Source organism: Acipenser ruthenus, chromosome 12 (assembly GCF_902713425.1).
Source record: "Acipenser ruthenus chromosome 12, fAciRut3.2 maternal haplotype, whole genome shotgun sequence".
NCBI lineage: Eukaryota > Metazoa > Chordata > Actinopteri > Acipenseriformes > Acipenseridae > Acipenser > Acipenser ruthenus.
In genome coordinates, this window is record NC_081200.1 from 16,538,850 (window position 1) to 16,560,581 (window position 21,732).

The 21,732-nt window shown below is 41.9% G+C and overlaps 1 protein-coding gene across 1 annotated transcript in view; it reads left to right on the plus strand.

Moving 5' to 3' along the window:
- LOC117416762 (espin-like protein) overlaps window positions 1–16,909 on the plus strand; it is a 49,888-nt gene extending 32,979 nt beyond the window's left edge. Inside the window, exons 4-7 of the mRNA XM_034028154.3 lie at window positions 10,159–10,282; window positions 11,100–11,212; window positions 12,346–12,528; window positions 14,471–16,909. Coding sequence (XP_033884045.3) covers window positions 10,159–10,282; window positions 11,100–11,212; window positions 12,346–12,528; window positions 14,471–16,054 — 2,004 coding nt within the window. The 3' untranslated portion in view covers window positions 16,055–16,909. The remainder of the gene's footprint in view (window positions 1–10,158; window positions 10,283–11,099; window positions 11,213–12,345; window positions 12,529–14,470) is intronic.
- Window positions 16,910–21,732: the final 4,823 nt, after the last annotated feature.

Below are 21,732 nucleotides of genomic sequence, written 5' to 3' on the forward strand. Positions count from 1 at the left end.
AAGTTGAAAAAGCCTTTTGACACCTTGTGGTCTAAATTGGTAGGTTGCAATTGAGCTCATAGACAAGTCTTTAAGACTCATTTCCAGGTCTGAACCTCAGTTAAAGGGGAACTTACAAGTCACCTTTTATGTTTAACTGTGAGTGGTGGTGGTGGCTGGAGCAGTACATTTCTTTTAGAATCTAGTATTGGTATTTAAAAAAAGTTTTTATTAGCATTAACAATATGTACTAGATGCGATTCTGATGATGCAAGGACCACTGCTTCTAGTATCCAGCGTCTGTTTGAGAGTCGGTGGTGTGTTATTTCATATCTTCCTGGGTGTTTCCCTGTACATCTACAGTAAAACATAAACTGGAATTCCTGTCCTGCTTACATCTCAGCAACTGGACCCTTAAACTGTTTACACCACAGGATAGATGCAGCCAACAGAAGCTACGCATGGTTAGGCCTGGGCCATGAGTGACCTCCGAGGAGAATCAGCTCCTGCAGGAGGTGGAGTTAGAGGCTCAAACATTCAGAGGAGGCTCTGTGAAAGAAGCCCCATGCTTTAGATGATGTGTTTAAACCAAGCTAAAAATACTATTTTACCCCTTACTAAATAACATCTGGGGACTGTATGGCTTTTAGAAGAACTGTAGTTTGCACTTCATTTTCAAAGGAGCACTTTCTTTTCCCAGCTCTAACCTAAACTTTTGTGCATTTTAATCAATCCATAGTAAACACATGGTATAAAAATGGTTAATAAAATGCCAAATAATAGTAAAATATTGGCTTCAATTTATTTATTGCACCACAGAGTGATAACTGGGTAGTTCACAGGTAGGGATCATGTGATAACTGTTACCATCCACAACAGACTATTATCAGTAATGTAATATAATTCAGTACTGTACGGCATTGTCATCTGTTCTGCACTATAAACAGATTAATTAAGACTCTTTGTTATTGCCTCAGCCCTCCCCAGCTAACAGCTCTCTGCTGGTGATCAGAGATAACGAGGCAGACTAACAAAAGACAGCCGCGGCAAGGCATCCCAGCACTGCAGACTGCCATCGCTCCCTCACCGAAGGAAATAGGGACTCACACAGCTACAGTGCGGGGATGGAGAATGGCAAGGTAACCAGCAGTGCCAAACAGCAATCCAGGTTTTGCATTCATAATTATTTTTTTTTCAAAATTGGTTGTTTCTTGATTCAATGGATCGTTTATGGATTCTATTTTGCTGACTTTCTCTGCAAGACAGATTACAGGTTCTGTCAGATGGGGAACACTTATACAAAGAGCATAATTATTTTACTACACAGGTAAGGATGGCCTATGATAAACATGCAGCTTAGCCATTTGTAGGTGATAAGGTCATTATCATTTCTATGATATGTTACTGAACCGTGGAGAACCTGTTGTATACAACCTTCAACACATATTTGGACAGAAGGAAAATGCAGAGAGTATGGCATGTTGTGGCGGAGTGTCCCACCCCTTTGTTTATTATTGTTTTTGTATTATGATTTGGATTATATATGACGGTGAAAATCCGTGTTTTTGATTTATTGTTTGGCAAGGAAGAGCGAGATGCCATCCGCCATGGTATTGTGTTGTATTTATTATTGTTTTAAATACCTCGTGAGGATGCATGACTGTCAGCTACTGATTGTTTAACTAGTTGACAGTCATGCAGACTTGGTAGACCCGTGCAGAATATGACCGAGGGATAATATAATAATTGATAGTTAGTTAGTCCCTCAGTCACAAATTATAAAAGATCTGCCATTTGGCTGCACACGGTGAAGGGTGTTCGGAATAGAGAACGAGAGTAGAGACAGGAGGTAAAGAGAATATAACAATTGTTAAGCGTGCTGGTTTATACACCAGCATGATACTTATTTGTTATTTCTTTATTTGTTTGGCCAACGTGCTTTTTTGTTTGGTGTTTTGTGTTTGTTTAAATCTTTTGTTTGGTTTATTATTTAATAAACGCACTGAGCGCTGTTACACTTCAGTTTTGCCCCGCCATTCCTTGTGTTGAATCTGTGTTTCTGGTCTGACGTCACCCCTGCAAAGCCATCTTGTCCACACATGTGCCTGTTTTACCCCAATCACACCCTTGCTTACTAAATATCTTGATATCCCTGAATGGATATTACCCCATCTTCACCATTGTAAAGAACAAGTCCACTCACAAGTGGGGTGGAAGTCAAAAAAGTAATCCATTTACTAGGAATAAAAAACAACTACAGATCGGGCTAATAATGTCAATACTGCATCTTGGTATCTCCTAGAGAGTCAGTAAAGTTGAACATGGAAACACGTGCTAATGGAATGCCTTCTATCTGCTGTTTAGTTCATTATGACTGAAAATGTCTTGCAACAGGGAAAAGCACATTTTATATATTAGAGGATAAGAAACTAAGTATGGGGAACTGTACTGTATATAGCACAGACTTTTATGTAATTGGTATTCAGTTATGCAGTCTCTCTGTTGCATCTCCGTGTTGCTAGAAAATACAAGTCATAACAGGGAAGACATCTGATAAGATGCTGTCAGTCAGTGCTCAGTTGGCAAGTGTTTTAGTACCTGTGGCAAAGTGGTGAGTGAATACAGGTGAGTGCAATGCAGAATGGATACAAAACAGACCTGGAAATCATAGCAATGATTTCCAGGTGCAAGGGTGTTTATTGATTTAATTAACAATGCCCAGAGCCTTATGGCAAACACCTGTAAATAATAATGATGGAGTGATACAGCTGACGTGTATCACTCGGTATTTGTAGTTCCCCGGGTTTACACACCAACACTAAACACAAAACACAAACACAGTTCTTAGTGATAGTAAATACATGCAAGTGGTGTAATACAGTTCTCCGTGAAATGCAGGGGTGAAAGTGATATCCGGGTTTATGCTGGCTTTCGCTACAGATCCGGATCGTGCAACTGGTAGTCTATTAAAAAACAGACGACAGTGGACAAAATAAGACAAAACTCGCGGTTCACTTAACAGCATTCCTCGTAGGTTTCCAACACTAACCATTTACTAAGGAACAGATCCGAAACTAACGGGGCTCTAGAAGAAGCTATCTACTAGTCAGATCTGTACCCTCCACCCTACTGCTCCTACTGTGCCTTTTGTCTTGCTTGTCCTGCTATGACTGTCTCTCACATCCCTGTTCTGTCCTCCCGTCCTCGTCCTCTGCCCTCCCTCCGCTGCTGCTCCTCCAACCCCTCTAACCTCATTTCTCTGCCTCTCCCCCCCTCCCGCACACTCTCTGGTGCACTCTGGAACTGATACTCTTCTGCTAACAAAGCTGATTTCATATCTGCCTTTGCCTCCCACCTCTCACTCGATTTCCTTGCTCTCACTGAAACCTGGCTGTCCCATGATAACACTGTTACTCCTGCTGCCCTGTCCTCTCTCTACATCCTGTCCCATACCCCGCGTCTCACTGGACGGGGAGGTGGGATGGGTCTTCTCCTCTCTCCCTCCTTACTCTTTTCTGTCCCCTCCGATCTCACCTCCCTCTCTGTCAGTACCTTTGAATTTCATGCAGTCCAACTAACCTCTCCCTGTCAACTCCTGCTCATTGTTCTGTACCGCCCCCCTGGGCCTCTCACTCACTTTCTGGATGAACTCGACTATCTACTCTCCTCCCTCCCCTCTCTGTCTACCCCGACTGTCCTGTTGGGTGACTTCAACATCCATCTCTCCAACCCCAGCCACTCTGCTGGATTCCTCCCTCTCCTTCACTCCTTCGACTTCTGTCTCTCTCCGTCCCCACCTACCTACAAAGCTGGCCGTCAACTGGACCTCACCTTCTCCAGGGCCTGCTGCCCCTCCACCCTCTCTGTCACCCCCCTGGACCTCTCTGATCACTATTTCATCTCTTTTTCTCTGTCTCTCCCCCCTCTCCCTGTTCCTCCTACCCCCACTGTCACCTCTCGCCGTAACCTCCGATCTCTCTCCCCCTCTGTCCTTGCCTCCACTGCTCTCTCTCACCTCCCTCCTATCGACTCCTTTTCACAACTCTCCGTAGACTCTGCTACCTCCACCCTCTTCTCCTCCCTCACCTCCTCCCTCGACTCCCTTTTTCCCCTCACCTCCCGACCTGCTCGCCCCGCCCCTCCCCATCCCTGGCTCTCCTCTGCGCTCCGCTCGGCAAGAATCACACTGCGATCTGCTGAAAAGAAATGGAAGAGAACCAAACTCCCTGCTGCCCTAGACCTTTACCGCACTCTCCTCTCCTCCTTCTCCTCTACTCTCTCCTCTGCTAAATGTGCTTATTTCCAATCTGTAATCCAAGCCTCCACTAACAACCCACGTAAACTATTCTCTACCTTCTCCTCCCTCCTAAACCCTCCCCCCCTCCTCCTCCCTCCTCTATCTCCCCTGATGACTTTGCCTCCTTCTTCTCTTCTAAAATCTCAGATATCCGCAAACTCTTTAACACCTCTCCCTCCCCCGCACCCCCTCCTGCTCCAACCCCTACACCCACTACATCCCCTACTAACTCGCCCTCCTTCTCCACCTTCTTGCCCCTCTCAGACTCTGACCTCTCCTCCCTGCTCCAGGGTCACAAACCCACCACGTGTGCCTGACCCCCTCCCCACTCACCTCTTTCAAGCTGCTGCTCCTGCTCTACTCCCCTTCATCTCCTCTCTCCTCAACACCTCTCTACTTTCTGGTATCTTTCCCTCTGCCTTCAAAAAAGCCTCTATCACTCCCCTCCTCAAAAAACCTACCCTCGACCCCACCTCCCTCTAGAGCTACCGTCCTGTCTCCCTCCTACCCTTCCTCTCCAAAACCCTCGAGCGGACTGTACACCGCCAGCTCTCTGCTTTCCTGTCCAACCACTCTCTGCTTGACCCTCTCCAATCTGGCTTCCTCTCTGCTCACTCCACTGAAACCGCCCTCCTGTCTGTCACCAACTCACTTAAGTGTGCCCGAGCTGCCTCTCTCTCCTCTGTCCTTATTCTCCTCGACCTCTCTGCTGCCTTTGACACTGTTGATCACTCTATTCTACTATCATCTCTTGCTGACCTGGGGATCTCTGGCACTGCTCTGGCCTGGTTCTCCTCCTACCTCTCCAACCGCACTTACCAGGTAACCTGGCGTGGAGCAACCTCCAAACCTCACCCTCTCTTAACTGGAGTCCCCCAAGGGTCAGTCTTGGGTCCTCTCCTGTTCTCTCTCTACACCCGCTCCCTGGGCCCCCTCATCGCATCCTATGGTTTCTCATACCATTTCTATGCTGATGATGCTCAGATTTTCCTCTCCTTCCCCACCTCTGACTCCACCATCTCCTCCCGTATCTCTACCTGTCTGTCTGCTATTTCCTCCTGGATGCACTCGCATCACCTCAAACTCAACCTCTCTAAATCTGACCTCCTTTTCTTTCCCTCCTCCTCCCCCTCCTCTGATCTCTCTATCTCTGTTCCTCTGGAATCTACCACACTCTCTCCCTCTTCCTCCGCTAAGAACCTTGGAGTCACCCTGGACCCCTGCCTCTCTTATTCCCAGCACATCTCCACTCTGGCACGCACTTGCTGATTCTTCCTGAGCAACATATGAAGAATCCGACCCTTCCTCACCAACTGTGCTACCCAGCTCCTGGTCCAGGCCCTGGTACTCTCCCGCCTAGACTACTGCAACTCCCTCCTGGCTGGCCTCCCTGCGTCCGCCACCCGTCCGCTCCAGCTCATCCAGAACTCTGCTGCCCGCCTGGTGTTCTCTCTGCCTCGCTTCGCCCACACTACTCCACTACTCCGCTCGCTCCACTGGCTCCCGATCACCGCTCGCATCCAGTCAAGACTCTTGTACTAGCCTACAGATGCCTTGACCAGACTGCACCCAGCTACCTCCAGACCCTCATCTCTCCCTACACCCCCACTCGACCTCTCCGCTCCGCCTGCACTAGAAGACTGGCTCTACCTCTGCTACGCTCCCCTTCCTCCAGAGCCCGCTCCTTCTCCACCCTTGCTCCACAGTGGTGGAATGACCTTCCTACAGATGTCAGGACTGCCCAGTCCCTGACCACATTCCGGCGCCTCCTTAAGACTCACCTCTTCAAACAGCACCTGTAGAACTCCTCTGTTGTATCCTGGGACACTATCACCCTTCATTTAAATGTGCTTTATTTTGCTCTTTTCTGCCCCCTATTTTACTGCATTTAATCCTGTACATCAGAATACTGTAATCTGCCAAGTGTTTAACCTGTAGTATTTTGTACTTAATCATATCCTGATGTAACTATCACTATTTAATCATATCCTGATGTAACTATCACTATTATCTGCTGTATTATTGAATTGTGGTTTGTCACACTTGAACAAAAATTATTGTATTTCTTGCTCTTATTGTATTACTTGTATTGTAACACTTGAAATGTATTTGCTTGCGATTGTAAGTCGCCCTGGATAAGGGCGTCTGCTAAGAAATAAATAATAATAATAATAATCACGTACGCTAAGTCCCCTATTTATATCCTCGCGCATGATCCCTAGGTTAACAAGCGCATCCGCTCCTCCAATCCTCGGATGCCACACCGTTTACCGTCTGGGTCATTGAGTTTGGATACCATAGCTGCGCCCCTTTCCTAAATGACTAACTCCCACTTACCCTATGGAATAAACTGTCGTGCCATTTAGTTAAGGGTACTCTGTTCCCGTTACACAGTGCCCTCACAGGTCGAGAGGGAGATCTAACACCAAGCACCATTCGATCTCTGTCACAGTACCCAAGACTGCACAAAATTACTGATGATTTAAAATGATCACTCTCCTGATGGGCCATTCTGGAGACTGGACTTTCCTTGGAGGGATTAAAGGTGGTAATCTTTGTCTGTTTTACTCCCCTGTGTATTCTCTGAAGAGAGTTATCGGTTCTCAATAGGTGTGCAGTATGTGTGTGTATAGGGTCAGGACCTTTAAGTCCAGCATACGCTGTGCTACTGTACATGCAGAATATGAAGCATGCATGGAATCATGTGGTACCATGGAGCAGCGCAATGCCAGGTTGCCATGGAGTTTTTAACACTGACGTTAAGAACAAAAGCCTCTTGAAATATGAAAGAAGGGCAAGGCATGGAAGCTGTACACTGGGATTTGTAGACCAGAGGGATCTATTTTTGCTATCATTTACTTTTGTCATCAACATTTGCTTTCACTAGCATGCTATGACTGAAATTTAAATCCGCCTTGACTAAAAACTAATTTGCTGGACATACAGTCCAGGAATTTGTAGACGTCTCCAAGAAGCATACAATAGTAGATTCATTCTTGTCTTTAGAGTAGCAGGAAGTTGCCATGTATTTTTATTTTACACACAGCTGCTTCCAAGCTTAAAGCAGCAGCTGAAGATACGCTTAGGTTACTTAATATCGAATATCTCGAAAAATGAGAGTCACATCTCTGTGGCAGCTCCTGTTTAATGAGGAAGAAAGGAAACAGGTGCCACCGTCTGCTCCAGCTCATCCAGAACTCCGCAGCTCGTCTGGTGTTCTCTCTGCCTCACTTCTCCCACGCAACTCCACTGCTCCGCTCAATCCACTGGCTCCCGATCACCGCTCGCATCCAGTTCAAGACTCTTGCACTTGCCTACAGATGCCTTGACCAGACTGCACCCAGCTACCTCCAGACCCTCATCTCTCCCTACACCCCCACTCGACCTCTCCGCTCCTCCTGCACTAGAAGACTAGCTGTACCTCGTCTACGCTCCCCTGCCTCCAGAGCTTGCACCTTCTCCACCCTCGCCCCGCAGTGGTGGAATGACCTTCCTACAGATGTCAGGACTGCCCAGTCCCTGACCATCTTCCGGCGCCTCCTCAAGACTCACCTCTTCAGACAGCACCTGTAGAAACTCTGCTTTTCCATCTGGACACATCACTCTTCCCTGAATGCACTTTACTTGCTCTTATCTGCTCCCTATTTTACTGCATTTAATCCTGTACTTTGTACTGTACTGTAATCTGTCAAGTGTCATTTAATCTGTAGTATTTTGTATTTAATTATATCCCGATAACTATAACTGACACTGTTATCTGCTCCGTTATTGAATTGTATTTTGTCATACTTGTACTTAATAGAACCGAAGTGATTGTATTGTATCTTGCTCTTAATTGTATTAATACTTGTACTGTGATTATTGAAATGTATTTTTGTTTACGACTGTAAATCGCCCTGGATAAGGGCGTCTGCTAAGAAATAAATAATAATAAATAATAAGGAAGAAAAAACATCTATGATTTCACAGAGGACCCAAACCCTTTGCTTTGGGAGAAGGGGTTTGTGCAAGTAGTCTGTACAGGTGGGTCAACACCAATTCGGTCGATTGTGAAGTGATGTATACAACGCATAATCACGATGTACACGATGGCTCTTGGAGAAAGAAGCATTAAAAAAGTGTTATGAAGAAAATGTCGTCCATATAACTATTATGCTGGGGGGATTGGTGTTTAGATACCTAATTAAAGATAATTAATTAATATGTGTAATGTTTTACTTTAATTAACACTTAGTTATACATTTCTCCCAAACAAGCTCAAGACTGCCGAGACAACAATTGAGCAAACACGCAACACTGTTATATCTCAGCAAGCAGTACTTTTCATGTAATATCTCAGCTTCAGCGTAAATATAAATTTCATGGAAAATAATGCATTCGTCAATTGTCTTTTAATTGGTCTTGCAATAGGAATACTCTTAAGTCAGTAAACAAATAATATGAATAGGCAAGTGTAACGTGAGATCTGGACTGACTATCTGGCACATGCGTATTACTGCAGGTAGAGGTCAGCAGTCTCGTAGGATCCGCCTGTCAGTCATGGCGATGACACGGAGCGGTGGGGAAGAGGGTATGTGTGCTTTCCCTCTGAGTGGCTGAGATTGCTTGGCCCTTAAGGACTGCGCTTGGTTGTGCATTTGGGTGGCCGTGTTTGGGAACACAGAGTGACACTGACAGAAGATGTCAGTTTTAAAACAAAAACGAGGCAAGCCTGGCTGGGGAAAACAGCCAGCCTTAAAATAATTTAAAGAGAAAATAAATAAAAGAAATAATCATGTACCCGAGGGGACGTGTTTAGTTGTACGGGGAACTCCGGCCATCCCAGTGTATAGGGTAACTGAGCGTAGGACGGAAGCCTGTTCTGACCGGCTTAGCGGCAGTGGGGGCACTGCGTAAGCAGCACTTTTGTATGTAGTTTTATTTTCCCTTTTTCTTTCGCCTTTGGTTTTCATTATTATTCACGAGCAGTTGTTATGCCTGTATTGGTAAACACCGTGGTTCTGGTTACTGTTGTCAGTATCCAGTCCACGGACAACAGCGTCCTCTACTGGTCGAAATAAATCAGTGCGCTGAGCGGCGTTACAAATAAAGTACTGTCTCCTTGTGTCAGTGAATTGCCCACCACCCTTCCACAGCAAGCAAGATAACTGTTTGAGGAAATATGTTGGTAAATATCAAAATAAAATCTCAGTGAATTCCAGTTAGTTGTTAAAAATGTATCTCTGTTAGCAGTTAGTATTTTTGCAATCTATGGTATTCAGCGGCTTTCTCTAAAGTTAAAGATTGTTATGAAAAACACCCATTTCACACACTTATAAAAAGAGACAAGAAACAGTTCATAAATACCAAACATTATTTTAAAAACAGGATTTACAAAAAGCACTGTTTGTTACAACCTGCATATTTGTTTATTCTGTAATTCTGAGTATTGTTTGATCACATACCATATAACATGGGCCAGCTCCTTTATACAGCATTGTGTTATGATGTGCCTACCTACTGTAACAAATCCTTACTAAAAAGGAACATGTTTTTCCTCTTTTCAAAAAATAGGAATTATTAAAATAATCCCCATTTAAATCGTAGTACAACAATGGGACTAATGTAATATAATGCAGTATTTTACAGCATTGCCATCTGGTCTGCACCCCTTGTAGATTAAACCTGATCAATATCACCTCAGCTCTCTGTTGGTGATCAGCAATAATGATGACCTTCAATTAATGCTTTCCTTGAAAGCCGTTTTCTTGTGTTGGTTGTATTGTCATCCCAAAGGCCATGGAATGGAACTTTATTTGGAGGTTCTGGTAATGGTTAAGGCTGCAGCAGATGGCAGGGGATTTAATTAATTGGCAACCAGTATCTGATCGTTGTGTTTTCAGAAGCAGCCCTTGGTCAGCCCCCCACTGGACATGCCTCCACTTCCTCCAGCACCACCTTTACCTCCAACCAAAAACTCAGGGGCCCAGAAAGCACCAACACACAGATGGGATGAGACATCTACAGGTAAGAATCAGAACACAAAGGGTTGGTTTAAGCGGGGATCTGTGCTTCACCAGAGCTCAACATGAGCATTGTTCACCTTTTCACAGCCCATGACCAGACCATAAAACGTGCCTGGTCTATACTATAAAATGAGGAGGGCTTGCCCTTACAAGAGTTTTACCACAGTACATTTCCAAAGTAATTTTGCAGTTTTCCCGTGGTTATACATGTACTATAGTTTATCATGTTTTGCAGTGTTATTTTAACATGCTTTACCGTGCTTTCACTGTGCTTTATTACACTTTGCTATGCTTCTATTATGGTAAACTTTTATAGGAAGCCCTCCTCATTTTATAGTATTGAATATAAAACGATGCATCAATGACCAGAGATCTTGGCTATCCTTAACTTCTATATGTTTTTTTTTACTTTTAATAGGATCATCTGAATATGTTTATAAACAGACTTTCTGTATCACAAATATCCCATTTTCAGTTGAGAATTGGGTATACGTTTAGCATAAGACATGTACTTACCCGTCAACTACAGCTCTTTGAACCGTGAGATTTGCAGTGCTCGTCCAGCCCTTGCCTTTCCATTCAGTTCAGTATGCTGAGATCATATTCATTACAACCTTCTCAAACGTAATAAAGATCCAACTAGGTGAGCAAAGAGTGCAAACCATAATTACAGTTATTTTGTACAATCCTATAATACAGTTATGTTTTTAAATAGTGTCTGCCTGCTTGTGTTATAGACAATTAAAGGCTTTTAAGTTAATTGCTAATATTATTGTTTTACCATTGACTCCATGACATTTCTTGTTGTATTGTTCCAGAGATTAAATCTTTCAACATGACGCTGCCCAGTAACGACAACAAATGTCTGTTTGATGAAATGAAGACGACAAAAACATTGAAGCAAGGGATCACAACAGTGTTCACAGGGCAGGTGGGGAGCCCTGCAGTATATTTAACACTGTGAACCCTTCAGGTCAGGCGCCCGCTAGCCCAGGAGGAGACTTCCTAGACTGGGCCAGGATTCGGTAGCTTGGTAGCGCCTGTTTCTTAGGTTCGGCAGTGTAAATAGTACAAATATTGAGACCTGGCTTTCAAAGTTGCTCCAAGGCCATATATTAAAAATATATAAATTTAAGAAATATACACACCAATAAAAACACCTCCAGGTGAATGTGCAAGACAGTAAAAAGCATGACTTGCAAATAGAGATTGCTTTAACGTTGTGTAGAACTAGATTTCATGTTTTAAAGTAAAAATGCATGTTTTCTAAAACATGTATTTCTTTAAAAACTGAGACCTATACTAATATAATGAGTTGTAACAGGGCGACTCTACATATGTGGGTCATTACTGGATAATAATCAGACGCAGAGCATTGGGTGTTGACACACCACACAGGTGCTGCCACTAGGGTACCAGCAATGGTAGTCTCAATGTCAGATTTAATAAACAAAACAAAGCTAAAAATAAAAGGTTGCCACACAAAGCGAGCGCGGCTAGCCTTGCTAAAAGAGACGTCCTGCTCCAGGAACCTACTACACTATGAACACCCTCTCTACACTTGTTTCGGATCAGCATCCCCTAAATTAACCTACTTCTGAGCTCCCGGCATCCTCATGGCGACTCTGGCCTCTTCAAACGGCCTTGGCTGGGCAATGCCTTCACGAGCACCGTCTTGGAGTGGAAGGGTTTCGTGTAGTAGTTCTCTCCATGGAGCAGACGCTCTCCTCCTCTATGTAAACACAGCAATCAGTGCCCGTCTGTATGGCTATGACTGTGCAGTAGCCCTGAGCTGTGGCGGAGATGCTTTTTGAACTGCAAGTTCCCTGGGCACGCCCCCTAGCCAATCAGGACCTCCCGATCAGCTTAGCACCGGGCGAGTCTACCTACTCAATTGGTTGCCTAGCAACACATCTCCTGTTGCATGGCCCAGCTGCTTCCATAAAGGCAAACATCCACTCAAGAACCAGCGACAGGCAGTACCATGTCATATTAGTGAATAGAAAATGTGCTATTTTCTTAGCTACAATTACATTATTATCTCTCATAACATCTCCTCCACAGAAGGCAGATTCCACAGGGAATGGGACAGTGGCTTTGTCTGCTGAGGATGTGAACGTGGTGGATATCGATTCTTTAGTCCCCACCCATGATGAGAAGGGACGCCCAATCGCGGAGTGGAAACGTCAGGTGATGGTGCACAAACTGCAGGCCTGGCTTCAAGATGAGGAGGAGCAGAGGAGAAAGGTATCTGTTTGTGAGGGGTTTCTCCCCAATCTGTTCTGTGTGGTGTGAAGCCTTTCCTAACGTACTCTGAAATAACAAGCTTATTATTATTATTATTATTAGGGGTCAAAGCAATTAAGTTTTTTATTAGGCTTGCAAGCCAGAATGGCTGGGAAGCCTATTGTTTCTGTTAGGATTTTTTTTTTATTCCGTTCTTTTTTTCAAATGGCTCTGAAATCAACATCATTGCACGGAAACTCACGAAACTTGGTAGGGTGGTAGGCACCTAAGAGAAGTTGTGTTAGAGCGAAAATGATGTCATGGGTCACATGATGTGGTGGCCATATTGGATTTTTCGAGAATTTTGGACAATTTAAAAAAATCTTCTCTGAACCAGTTTACAGCAGAGATCTGAAACTTGGTGCACATACTCCCCCCATGGCCTAGATTTACAGTTGTTCAAGAGAAGTCGATCGGTCACATAGTTTGGCAGCAATAGGGCAGCAGTGTGGAGTAGTGGTTAGGGCTCTGGGCTCTTGACCGGAGGGTCGTGGGTTCAATCCCAGGTGGGGGAAACTGCTGCTGTACCCTTGAGCAAGGTACTTTACCTAGATTGCTCCAGTAAAAACCCAACTGTATAAATGGGTAATTGTATGTAAAAAATAATGTGATGTCCTGTAACAATTGTAAGTCGCCCTGGATAAGGGTGTCTGCTAAGAAATAAATAATAATAATAATAATAATAATAATAATAATAATAATAATAATAATAATAATAATAATAATATTGGATTTGTCGAAAATATTCAAACGACTTCTTCACTGAAACGATTATGCTGATTGAATCAAAACTTTGCATACATGGCCTTGGTAAAGTTGTCTATCAAGTTTGTTCAAAGCAACTCATTACATAAAAAACAATCAAATTTCAGCTATGGTCAAATTGCACATATTTGCACATATTACCTTGCTAAAGCTCAAATGCAAAACTTGTTTAGAACTCCTCTGAGAGTTTAGACAGCATCATGGGTACTATAGAATACACAAATTAACCCATATATGCTATATTCAAAAAATAACTTGACCGTGACTTTTGACCTCTCCTTAAGGTCAAATGCAAAACTAGCTTGTAACTCGTTACAGAGTGCAGAAAGTGTAATGGTTACTATGGAACATATATAGGAGCCCATGTATGCAGTATTCAAAAAATGCCTTGCTGTGACCTCTGATCTCTCCTTAAGGTCAAATGCAAAACTGGCTTAAACCTCCTTACAGAGTGCAGACAGGGTAATGGTTACTATGAACACAAATCTAGCAACCCACATATGTTCCTATGGTACAATATGCTACACAGATTAGTAGAGGCCAGTGGGCTACTACGCCACGTGTGAAATATGCTTGGAACCCGGTCATTGCTGCTTGCAGCTATATTTATTATTATTATTATTATTATTATTATTATTATTATTATTATTATTATTATTATTATTATTATTATTAAGAGGAGTGTGTAGGATTTGAATTTGGAATAGGACCATGAAAGTTGTTTCTGACCAATCAACTTTTCTTTTTTGTCCTGCACACATCTGGTTTGGCTCCATTTCAGAGTTCTACACACCTCTTATTAGTATTGTTTATTATTCTTATGTATTTCTTTATATACTATTTTAAATGAGTGTTTTGTACAAAGTTAGATTTGTTTTGAAGAAGATTTAAGGATCTCATGGTCATGCTAGATCTATAAATCAAGTTATATTAATGTTGGACTCTTTCTTCCTCTGTGCTGTATTTGCCTGTTGGCTGTGTTGATGTGTGCTTCCTGTCTCTTTATTACCAATACTCCCGTTAGTGACAACACACTCTCCAGGATAAGCTCTTTCCACCTTTTCATATTCATTGATTTATTGTGCATGGTGTGGATTGAAGTACACTGACATTACACTCTTATCTCCTGCATTTAAAGAAACACGGAAACAAATATCTTCAAATGGAAGGCTGGAGGTATTCCCAAGCTCACAATGCAATCCTGGGTCCTTTCGGAGAGTTGTTGACTGAAGATGATCTCATCTATTTAGAAAAACAGATGAAGAAGAAATGTCAGGCTTATGAGTGTGAGCTGGCCAGGTTGGCCGAAGAGCTAAAAACCATTATGCCTGCCCCCATCAGCAATATAACGGTCAACACACAGTTCATGCATCAGAACGCAGGAAAGAATGGACACATCCCGCTGCCTGTGTGGTGCAACCGGATATCTTGCATTGTGAAGAGTGTGTCCCTGCTTCTGGCCAATCTTAATGACAAACAGCAGGGGAACTCAGAAAACAAGGAGTTCTCAAAGATGCCCAACACTGAACTTGCTACTGTCTTCTCTGAGAGGTCAGAGAGGAAAAACTCTACCCATGGGACCAAGGAAAAGGTTGAGCTAGAGATCCGGCAGTTTGGAGTGTCTGTCAGGAACTTGCGGTCCAACTTTGAGAGCCAAAGTCCCACAAAGGAGAGGACCTCTCCATTTGACAAAGACAGCAAAGAGGATATTATAGAAGAATATAGACCGGAAAGTCCCACAGTGGCATCTGAAGCTGAAACTCACATCACAGGTACCATAGATCAACCAAATCAGACTGGTGAGGAAGACCAATCCTATCTGTCACAGCCTGATGATACCAGTGAGTCTGGAATTGGCTCTGAGGAAGCACCTACTGAGGTTCCGGAATCAACTAGCCTGAGGAAAGAACGCATTGTGGTCTTATTCCTCAGTCACTGGAAGAAGTCAGCATACACCATGACCTTGAAGATAAAGGAGCTTAAGAGGAAGAAGAGCCTTGCAGGGCAGACATGCAAGGAGCAGGTAGAGGAGAAAGGTGAGGAGGAATCTGGACAGTCCAAGAGGAACATGGAGAATGGCAAACTAGGCCACTTCTTCCAGCAGAGAAGTGCTATCAACAAAATGATTGGAAAATGGAGGAACATTATCTCTCATGTCCCCTCACGACAGATAGGGTGCTTGAACCGACAGCCGATTACATACTCACCAGAGCAGTTCCTGCCTCGTGTGAACGGGGCTTCCCTTGACTACCACAGTCTGACCCTTGACCTATTTATGCTGGGCTACTTTCACATACTAGAGCTAGAGCTTCCACCTGATGAGAGGAAGATGAGACACCTGCTCTGCTTTGAGGTCTTTGACCACCAGGGCAAGTTCAACTGGGAGACTGTCCGCAACTTTCACAAGGCGGTCATCGAGGAGATTGATGCAGGCAGCCGGGAGTGGAAAGATGGCTTTGAGGACATCAAACTTAAGTTCTTTGGGAACGTGCAAAATCAGCCGCCAGAGGCAACAGACTCTGCCAAGCAGCCCATCGCCACAGTGAGACAGGTGCCCAGAGTCATTGTTCAAAGTGCCACTCCAGATGAGAAAGAGGACCTGATAAGGAAGAGTGGCTCCAATCTCAGCAGCTTCAGCAATGATGAGATCAGCAAGTACATCGACCGCAGCTTTTCCTTCTGGAAGGAGAAAGAGGCAGAAATCTTTAACTTTGCAGAATAGGTGCTGCCACCACTTTTTTCTTGTTGTATTGCTAATAGGTCAATAGCTTAATTAAAGGACTGTACAGTATGTTATCCTGTTAGTTGAGAGTCATGGATTTTAAATTGTTATTTGAAAAAGATAGAGCAATCACACACAAACATAGACTGCAATTTGACATTGAGGAAACTGCATTATTTATTGGTAAAGCATCTTGCTTGACAGATATCTGTGTGTTTTTTTCTTTATTCTTCTGAGAAATAATTTGATTTACAGGGTCCTCTTATTTGGTGCTTTAGCCATTTCTATATGATGTACTGATGTTAACTGTAAGTAGTTAGCTTTGTTAGCAGAACTGTATTGCTTTGTGTATCTAATACAATACCTTTTTAAAAAGTCATTCACAGGAGCAGCGGCATCAGTAAGTAATTGACAGATTTATGGGAGTTACAAATGTCCTCACTGGGTTGAAAACCATTTCTCTCATGATAGCCCTTTCACTGCCATTTATCTATAGCACACTTCATTCCTATCTTGCAGTAGGAATTTCTGTCTGCATCCAATAGGTCTAGACTTATCCCAACATGCCACATTAGTTAATGCTAAATATTTAATTTATTATTTTCACAGGTTACAGATCAAAACAGAAAATAATGTACACTACTTGGAACAACTAGCCTTTGGGTTGAACTCCTCCCCCTATACAAGTGGAAGCCCTGCTTCTTCACGAAGTGCTGATTAAACTAGCTTACAAATTAATACGTTAAAGTACATTTGCCAGTTTCTTATGATACTGTAGTCTTGTGGACACTTCCCACCAAAAATCACTGAGCTAAGAAACTTGTGTAATAACAAGAAGAGTTAACTGCATTTAAAGGGTACATAAGGACCTTTTTATGTTATTGTGTTACATGTTTCCATGTGTTACTACAACTGTTTACGTAAGGTGTGTGTTTTAATTTTTTAATTTAATTTTTTTTTTTTTTTTTACATTTTGAACACTTTTTTAAACTTTTAAATTGAATTCCCTGCCTCAAAATGGCTTCCCATGTACCCGCATGGACCTCTCAGAACTACATTTTCCATCATCCTCCTGCTCACTGGTAAATCCATCTCAGTTACATATGTGAGCAGGAGGAAGATGGGAAATGTAAAAAAATAAATAAATAAATAAAACAATACACACACCTTACGTAAACAGTTGTAGCAACACATGGGAACATGTAACACAATAAAATAAAAGGTCCTTATGTACCTTTTAATAACAGAACAAAACATGCATATGTTGTTGAAATTTAAAACTTTTTATTTAATATAAATGTTAAACTCATCCCTCCTTCAAAATAGTATCAGTGTCAGTTGGTAAAACAGCATGTCTGTGATTAGTGGTCAGCTGAGGTTGATTCCTGGATTTTACAGGGTGGAGTTACGGTAGTTAACTTAGGCTCTTAGTAGCATGAGATTAGTATGTTGCATACATTCTGTTGTCAAGGCAGAAATTGACTATTTTAAATCTTTTTTGTTTCACAACCACAGTGAATCCAGCCCCTCCAAAAAATGTACAGTGTTGTAACTGTGGACCCTATTCACAAAGCTTAATGTCATGAGTTATTTTAATAATGTTCAAAGATTGTTTTTATGAATAAGAGACACTTTTACATTCATGAGTCTTGTTAAAAAAGGCAAACAGTTTAGAACACTTTTCTGACCTTTTTGAGGTATTTCTTATTTCTTTTAATTTAGAATACCTGTTGATTTGGTTTATGTAATTTATTTACTTTTTGCATAAAATTATACCTATGTTTTCCTGGTTGTGTGTCTAATTTATTTTAGTAGTTAGTTATCAACTTAAAAATGTTTTAGAACCTGTGACAGGGTAGCGTCGTGGGCCCAGATGGTATTCGGCAGGCAAAGAGACTCAGAGACAAGGAACTGCAGTTAACGCGCTTCTGCGCTGTTTAATCAACAAAAGATAAATCAAAAAGTCAAACAAAACACTGCTCACCGTGCAAAAATAAAACAGTTAAACAAAACAGAACTTTCACAGTAAAACAAATCACAAAATAACTGGTGCAAGGGCCAAAACAAAAGGTTTAAACAAAATACAAAAAGGTAGGCTGGGCATTAGCCTTCTCTACACTTCTTTTTTTTCAAAAATAAACACAGCACAAACAAACAACCACTCACCCAAAAAACCTCCCCCAAACAAAACAATTGACCCTTTTTTATACCATGTGGCTGGAGCCTAATTATCAATGATTCAATTAGCTCCAGCCACATTCTCACATGTATTTTGGCAGGGACAGGAAATTAACCCCATCCCTGCCAACCACCACCAAATCACCACACAACAACAATATTTACAGGCAGGGCCCTGCCCTGCTACAGAACCAAATACCTTTTTGTGTATATTTTCATGCTATTAACATTATCAGTGCATTTACATTGTAAGTGAAAACTTTTATGAAGAGTGGCATAGTCCTGATTAAAGGGCTAGATGTCTGAGATAAGCTTTCAAAGGAGCTGCACGTGTTAATTCCCATAAGGAGTCTCCTCCTTAGTCACAACCCCTGCAACACTTTTTAGATTTGTGCTTCTCACTTACCTGGCTTTCCAGGATTATCATTGTTACTCTGAGAAGACGCTCTGATGGTAAAGTCATATTGACGCTTGAAGTCTGATCATGAAGAAAGTATTGCCATTTGATTTGGAGATGTTTCTTTGGAGACCACCAACCACAATCATTTTACATTAAAAAGTTTATCGCACAAATATGTGAGACGATGGTTGTGAGAGAAGGTTTTAGCTATGTGAGATTGTTTGTACTCAACAGAATCTGCACAACTGGTATTACAGCCGAGACAGGTACTGTATGTAAACTGTGCTCAAGTTAAAACTTCAACAGTTAATGCGACAGCCGTTATACAAGTTTGTTGATGTTACGACCAATACTTACGTTAATGTAGATACAACAGCAAACACCACAGTACAAAGCCAAAGAAAAAACAATCCTGCTGCCACAGTAAGGGTAACTCCCAAGAACACCAGGATTATTCTTTCATACTAAATTCTCCACATTATTCCACTATTATCCAATTAAGCAAAGGGGACCAACCCAACCAGCCCCCTCCCTACACTCAAATCAAGATTTGATTTCTACACACATTACAATTCACATTCTACTGGTATAACATTGACCTGTTCAACAACAGTATTGTATCTATATGCAGGAGCTTGTCATATCAACTGTCATTTTTTTTTTTTTTTTTTCAAATACTAGAATCCATGTATTTGTATTCGGAGTCATAATAAAAGAAAGCATACATTTAATTTTAGTTTTTATTGAATTACTGAATGTTGGAATTGGTGGATCTTTACACAAAAAATATATTTGATGTCTCAAGATGGTAAATTACACTGCTCTGGTGCACCATATATGAAAGTGCAACAGTTTCTGTGCCTAACATTGGAGACTCTTTCCTGGTTGCATTCTCCTAATTATTAGGTTTCAGCTGTTTGTTCTACACAGTGACGAAGCCCAGCTTGCTTCTGTTTTTGTTAAAGACACTATAAATAGTTTTAACACCAGTGGGGGCAAAATGTCATTTTATGTCTCTGGTGACCATTGTAACCCATTTATAACAATTGCTGTTCCAGCTCCTTTCGTTTCAGTTTCAGAAGTTATGCATGAGGTGCAATGAAGAATCTCGGCAGGGTTTTGTAAGCTGCGGTATTCCCGGAGTCATGTCTTAATGTGAACACAAACAGTGTTGCATGTTTGCTGATTAAGGGGTATGTTTGCTTGATCAGTACCACCAACAAGAAGAAGATAAGTTTCATAAATGTTGAATAGATACATTTAAATGTAGCTTGATTTGTTTGTTTTTCAGATGGGAAGAGGTTGTCACACCTCCAAGCGACCTTTGACACATAGTACCCTCCATACCCTCCAATTACTGCTGGTCAGCTGGGGACCAACAAGAGTTAAGAGTAGCTACACACATTTACTACTTCCTTACTAGATACTCTGCACATATAAAACTCCAGCACAGGGTTATAGTATAGATAGGGGTTCGAGTTTTCTGATTTAAAAAAAATAATAATAAAAAAATATATCTTCATTTATATGTTCAAATAAATCCCCACTCCCAATACCACAACTGGTAAAAATCAGGACACATAAAGATTTTCTCTTTCTCCCCATTTTCGATTGTGCTTTGTGTGTCTAACAAACAACCGCAAACCCTTCTTTCTTACCAGGGAGTGCTGGGAAGTGACATTTAAGATAAAAACAAGCCTACATTTTGCATTTATCAGTTTAAAAATAAATAAATGCAGGTAATTTGAACATAAAATTCGACAGGTAGTTATGTAAGGGATTGAATAGGTAAAATAATTCAAAGTTTCAAGTGTGGTTTATGCCACTTAAAACATTTCTTCCAAATTGATAATTGTTCAATAATGAGAGTCAACTGATTAGTCATTTGGTAATTGGCTTTGCTAGATTTAATATGTTTGTGTATCACTTTGCTGGTGTGCCGTCATGAGTTCCTCAGAGTCTGAAATCCCACTTGCACAGACAATATTTTCTGTTATAAATGAAGATAGCAACAAGGACTTTGTTTTAGATCTAGAACATGAAAGTGGCATTAGAAAAATTAAAATAATTAAAAAAAACAAAGGAGAAAGTGGAAAGTACTGAACGTTTTGCTGAACCTAAAATGGATGAAGACCTAAATATCCTTGCCAGTGATCAGTTTTCGGAAAAAAAAGTAGATGGGCTGTAAAGTTGTTTGAAGCATGGTTAAAAGAAAGAAATTCAAAAGCTGAGTTTAGATCTGATGTCCATGTAATTGGTGGAGATTTACTAAGTATGGATATTGCTACTCTGCCATACAGCCTTGGATGTTTTGTGACAGAAGAAAATGTAATGGAAAGGAGTACTGAGGTAATTCAATATATGAACTTGCAATTTCCATACAGCATTTCCTTTAAGTTTGTTAAATGACTGTGACAGAAATATAATGAGTTTTGGTTTTAAATCTCCCTCCCTCCCTGTGAGGGCACTAAGCAGCGAAATGGAAAGGCTTTGGACGGGCTGGCCTGACAGTTCTTTTCCTGGGACGGGAAGTCGGTCAATCTGGAAGAAGGCAAAACTCTGTTGCAGAAACATATTGACCTGGAAGGTAAACAATGTAGCAGCTGCAGACAGTAAAGACAGCTGCAATCGCTTACCAAGGGGTCATGCGTAATGACATAAAGGGGCCGGAGAATCAAAATCTTTTCCTTTGCTTGGGTTCAGAGAAGCACTGAACTGGAATGACTGGGAGAGTTCTGTTTTGTGACTGTTTTGTTTTGTTTTTTGGGTTTTTTTTTTTTGTCACTGTTAGTAATTGTATTTTGTTTTGTAAATTCACTAGACGGCTAACACGTCTCCGGAGCTGTCGCCTTGCACCAGCACTACCTGGAACAACAACACCACAGTCACTGTTTACTGTCATCACCCACCTTGAGCACTACTGCACGCACCCGGACCAGTGATCTGTGTTAGTAGTATTGTGGGAGAGGATAAAGTTTTATTATTTGTTTTGTTTACAAATCATTATTATCATTTTCCTGCCGAGCTTTACACCAGGGGTGTATTGCTGGAGGATTATTGTTTGGTCGCCAGACCAGGATTTGTGTTAAAAATAAAAATA